General features: G+C 46.0%; 1 protein-coding gene across 1 annotated transcript; it reads left to right on the top strand.

The window, feature by feature from the left end:
- Window positions 1–2,204: 2,204 nt before the first annotated feature.
- On the top strand, window positions 2,205–3,875 carry LOC139721247 (uncharacterized). Its single transcript, XM_071632569.1, has one exon. It carries the CDS (start codon window positions 2,205–2,207, stop codon window positions 3,873–3,875), a length of 1,671 nt encoding a protein of 556 aa, XP_071488670.1.
- Window positions 3,876–5,709: the final 1,834 nt, after the last annotated feature.

Below are 5,709 nucleotides of genomic sequence, written 5' to 3' on the forward strand. Positions count from 1 at the left end.
GTAGGAGAGAATAGGTATTTAGTTAGGGGGAGATAGTTGGGATAGATAGGTTTAAAGCCAAAAGGAGGAATTAGTTGGAAAGAAAAGGGACATGTAATAAAAAGGGGAAAGCTAGTTGGAACCAGTTTAAGCACAGTAGAGGGTGGAGTTATATTAGAGGCGACAAGGAAAGTAAATTTGGAGGGAAAATCAGTTGGATCTGAACATCTGTCAGAGCAAGACATGCTCTTCTAACTCACTGGTGATAGGAGTAGAGAGGTAGCTGATCGGCCTACAACGCAGCGCTGCATTTCAGGCAGGAGAGTCATGGCACAGCAGCCCCACGCATTAGGGCAGGGCACGCGCAAGACATGCTGCAGGCACTGACAACAGCTGAAGTCTCCTCCTCACCATTACTTCAGGGTCTGAACACCAAATCAGACGTAAGTAGTTTTGTAGCTGTATTAAGTTGTTTTTGCAATATTCTGAGTTCGTCATTATTGTTATATATATATATTTTTTTTTTGTATATAGAGATTTATGTTATGTTCGCTGGTTCACTATAATAATATGTGGATTAAGAATGTTAGAGTAAAGATTGTGCTATATATCAGATTGGATATGTTGTATAAGAGTGCAATAGGACTTGTTGTAGTTTGGCAAGAAGGCAGGCCAAGTCAGCAGGTGAATGTTATAGGTGGAATGGTTAAATTTACCGCGATAGCTGTGGATACAATGTATTTGGGTTTTCTATGGTTGTATCAGGAAAATACAATCCAGGTTTTGTTGTTCATAATTAAAGTGAATGAGGTTAGAAGTTTGTTAAGTGATAAGTTAAAATGTAATTTTGGTTGCTGAAGGATTTAAAGGTTAGTTATAATGAGAAAGGGATATATGTTAAGAGAATACAGTTCAGCTGGTTTTTGATTGAGATAGTTTATATGAGATGATCTGTCATGTTTATATGTTAAGTGAGTTATGAGTATATACATGGCGATGGTTTATATCTGTAGTATGTATATATAGGTCTGTTTGTCATGGTGGAAGTATACAGGAGCTTTATTAAGTATAAGGAAGTATTGAACTGTGGTTCATGATTGATATTACCCTGTGAATATATAATGTTATGAGAGGTGGTTATAATGTCCCCTTATAGATCGACACTGACGAGCTGGGCTCGGCGTCATCGCTAATACGCTCGACGGAATCCTCAACTACATCGACGGAATCATCGTTATCTCGACGGAACCATCGTTATCTCGACGGCATAGCAAATACGCTCGGCGGAATCACCGTCAGGTAACTCAACGGCATCACAGTGACGGCATCACCATTAGCTCAACGGCATCTCGGTTAGCGTGAGGGCAATTCCCGCTACCCTGACAGAATTCCCGTACCTTGGTAGTCCTCCGGTGCAAGCGGTGGCATCTCGGTCGACACGACGACAACTCCCGCCAGCCGGACGACATCCTCGACATCGCGATTATCCAGGCAACTTCTGCATTACCGCACAGACTAGTTCACACCCCCCCCCCCCCATTCCCGTCGGACAGTATACATTGAAACCACACGTGCGCACAGTAAAGTATTGAGCCACAGGTATTTTATTCAACCCGGGTCTAGGATGTGTTTATAAGATTAATTTAGGATGTGTTTACATGAGGAAAGGATTTATTAGCATATTATATTATATTATTGGATTGCTCCTGAACGTTTCTATAATTTCTTTGGTGTAAATACGAACGCAATTGTAATATGTTTTTTTTTTGTGGGAAAGTATTGTAAAAATATATATATTTTTTTGAAGTCTTGTTGGAAAAATAAATAGCATAAGAGCTGCATTTTTTGTTCAGTAAACTCACGAAGTGTTGAAGTGTATTAATTACAGTGTATATCATAGCAGAACCAGACTTATCGTCAGTCGTAGATAAATACAGATCTTAGAGCTGACATAAATGGCGACCACGAAGGGACATTTTTTTTCTTTCATTGATAGGTTAGGTTAGATTGAGAAACTGGTAATTATATAGATTTGGTATGTGTTCCATTGTCTTATGTTAACCAAGTTTTGCATGTTCTCACCAAGAAATAGTTACAGGGGGCACGGAGACTTCGACTGCTGCAGTGCCATTCCCAGTTCTGATACAAGCACCGTTGCCAGTACTCCTGTGCCTGCCTGATACCGCTGTGCTGCGTTGGGTGAGTTTATTGCTGGGGTTAACATAATGGATAGGGACAGGTTTATAGAACAGGGTAAAGAGTTTGGACTTAGTGGGATGGAATTAAAGGAATATGTAGACACGTGTGTGCGAGAAGCGAGAGATGAGAGAGAGGCAGCTAGAGCTGCAGAGGCGGCTTTGAAGCAATGCGAAACTGATTTGATAGCCAAACAAATTCAACTCGAGGAACTTAGGAAAGAGATAGGAACGTCTAGCAGTGCGACTCGTGTCACACACAGGCCAAGTGTTCCTCCTCTTCCGGTGTTCCAAGATGGAAAGGAAGACATAGACGCGTATCTGTGTAGGTTTGAAAGACACGCTACCAGTGTAGGATGGGATCAGTCAGATTGGGGGATAGCTATATCAGCCCTGTTGACAGGTAAAGCTCTGAGTATTGTGTCTCGACTTACGGCATCAGAGTCTATGCAGTATGAGGCTGTCAAGAAGGCGTTACTCAAGGGATACGACCTCACTGAAGAAGGGTACAGGTTGAAATTTAGGAATGCAAAGATACATCATGGGGAAACGTACAGTCAATTTGCCGATAGAATCGAGAAATATTTGGATCGATGGGTTGAACTTAGCCCATATAGTGATGATGCTGTTGGATTAAAGAATCTCTTTCTGCAGGAACAGATTCTAGAGACATGCAGTAAAGATTTACTGATGTTTCTACGAGAGCGGGGACCGCAAATGCTTCCAGAGTTGTTGTGTCTGGCGGAACAGTACCGGGAGGCGCATGCAGACCCGAGACTCCGACGCATGAAAGAGAAACGTCCAAATGGAGCCCAGCCGTCGGATAGTAGCAGTCCAAAAGGAGATGCACCTGTGAAAGGCAAAGCACCCAGCGAGGGAAATGCTGCACCAGGGAAGGTGTGCTTCAACTGTGGGAAAGCCGGACATTTCTCCAGGGACTGCAGAGCAAGACGAGTGCGGCTAGAGAAGGCTGCATCCCTCGAAGACTCACCGAGGGGAGACCCACCTAAGGAGGCAGGTGGGGAGTCACCGGCAACTAGAAAGGGGAGTTCGTCAACTCACCATGACCAAGGTGCGATGTGTATTGTGGTACATAGGTCGCCGGTTGTTGAGCGAAATCTCACCAAAGACGGAAGCGAAGTGAAATTGGCCTGTGGAGGTACACTACCTGTGCTCTCTGCGGTCGCGTGTGGTACCAGTGAAGGAAGGATGCCAGTCTGCAAGGGCAGGGTCAATGGCAAGCGAGTGGACGTGCTGCGAGACACGGGATGTTCGACTGTGGTAGTGAGACAGGGCCTTGTGAAAGATGAGCAACTCACCTCAGAGGAGAGGACGTGTGTTCTTATTGACGGGACTGTCAAGAGCTTCCAAGTAGCCCGCGTAGAGCTTGATACGCCCTACTTCCGAGGACAGGTGGAGGCACTATGCATGACCAGGCCTGTGTATGACGTCATCCTCGGAAACATACCGGGTGTGAAGGAGCCAACCAATCCCGACCAATCGTGGACACCTCCAGAGCTTCAGGCACACGCAGTGGAGACAAGAGGACAGAAGGAGCGAGCAAGGAGAACTCAGCCACCACTTATCGTACCCAAACCAGTGGAGGATGTGGTTAGTGTGGACCACCTTATCAAGGCGCAGGCTGACGGTACTTCATTAGCCCCCATGAAGAGACGGGAGAGACGGGAGAGGTCAAGGTGAGACGCCACGGTAGTTCTTCGCGTCTACTGTATAAGAAGGGAGTGCTCTATCGAGAGTATGTCGAGGCAACGCCAGGGTCTGACACTGTGCTGCAAGTAGTTGTACCGGGTAAGCTTCGTGATAGAGTTTTGAAACTGGCTCATGAGTCGATTCTAGGAGGTCACTTAGGGGCAAAGAAAACAAGTGAGAAGATTCAGACTCATTTCTTCTGGCCAGGGATGCACGCAGACGTAGTGCGCTACTGTAGGTCGTGTGAGGTATGTCAGCGGACAACACCAAAAGGGAAGGTCACAAAAGTACCACTCGGATCTACACCACTGATTGATGAACCATTTCGGCGTGTGGCTATGGATCTGGTAGGACCAATCGAGCCAGCAACTAGTCATGGACATCGTTTCATTCTGACAGTTGTCGACTACGCAACTAGATACCCAGAGGCCATACCATTGCGGCGGATTGACACTCAAACCATTGCAGAAGCACTGATGGGTATCTACTCAAGAGTGGGGATACCAAGAGAAGTGCTGACTGACAGGGGTAGCCAATTTACCTCGGAGATGATGAAGGAGATCTCGCGACTCCTGTCTATTCGCCAGTTTACGACGACACCCTACCACCCTGCCTGTAACGGGTTAGTTGAACGTTTTAATGGCACCCTCAAGTCAATGCTCCGCAAGATGTGTGAGGAGAGACCGAAAGATTGGGACAGGTACCTCAATCCCCTTCTGTTTGCGTATAGAGAGGCAGTGCAAGAGAGTACGGGATTCTCTCCCTTCGAGCTCCTCTATGGACGGGTGGTTAGAGGTCCACTAACCATTCTCAAGGAGCTATGGACAAGTGATGTTGAGGAGCCAGAAACGAAGACGACCTACCAATATGTGCTGGACCTAAAAGACCGACTAGAGGCAACTTGCAACCTAGCTCAGCAGAACCTATCGAGAGCAGCAGAGAAGTATCGGAGACAGTACAACAAGAAAGCCAAGGCCAGGAAGTTTGAAATTGACGACGAAGTACTGCTCCTCCTTCCCACTGATGGCAACAAATTGCTCATGCAGTGGAAAGGGCCTTTCAAAGTGGTTGGAAAGGTAGGTCAGATGGACTACAAGATTGATGTAGGGGGCAAGGTAAAAACCTTCCATGCAAACCTCCTGAAGCAGTTCTTCAGACGGCAGGAACGTGCAGGAGTCCTAGACATTGCCTGCACGCCAGTAGTTGATGACAGCATGGATGAGAGTGAAGATGAGGAGGAGGACAGAGTCGCCTCGGTACCAGACGGCGAGCTGTTACACCTCCCACCACTCACCTCATCAGAGACGGTCCGAGACGTACAGATGGGACCAGAGCTGGATGACGATCAACTTCAATTTCTTTATCACTGCAGTCAAAGATAGTGAAAATGTCGGTGCAGGCTATCGGACTCGATTATCAGATTCATGAATTATTCTGTATATAGGTAAGATGTTGTATATATTTCAGGTATTACAAGTTGGTGAGCAAATTGTCACACCGTTGTCATTCTCACTGAGTAATAGCTCATGAGTGATGATTTAGTAGCTGTAGGATATGCTGTCTAGATGTGTGTTTGTTGAGAAATGTTCAGAAGTGTCATATCACCGAAAAGTTATTAGAAAATTAGATATGACTAATTTCTTAAAGTAGGGGGTGATATGTCACGATGTGACTGAGAGTGCGAGTGTGGAATGTGTGAGATTCCTTTGTTCAGGCAAGCCATCAGGTGGGAAATGGGGACAGCAGGCGTAAACAGCATAGAAAGTTAGAATCGGGCAAGCCAGGTGGAGAGAAGTGGTTAGGGAGAAAGGACAGTGTGGAAGAA

This window comes from Diadema antillarum, unplaced genomic scaffold, assembly GCF_040938485.1.
Source record: "Diadema antillarum isolate AM-2024a unplaced genomic scaffold, OU_Dant_1.0 scf00000140, whole genome shotgun sequence".
Classification (NCBI taxonomy): Eukaryota; Metazoa; Echinodermata; class Echinoidea; order Diadematoida; family Diadematidae; genus Diadema; species Diadema antillarum.

Excerpts from the sequence above, each read along its gene's own strand:
- LOC139721247 (XM_071632569.1), top strand. The coding sequence starts at position 2,205 with ATGGATAGGGACAGGTTTATAGAACAGGGTAAAGAGTTTGGACTTAGT.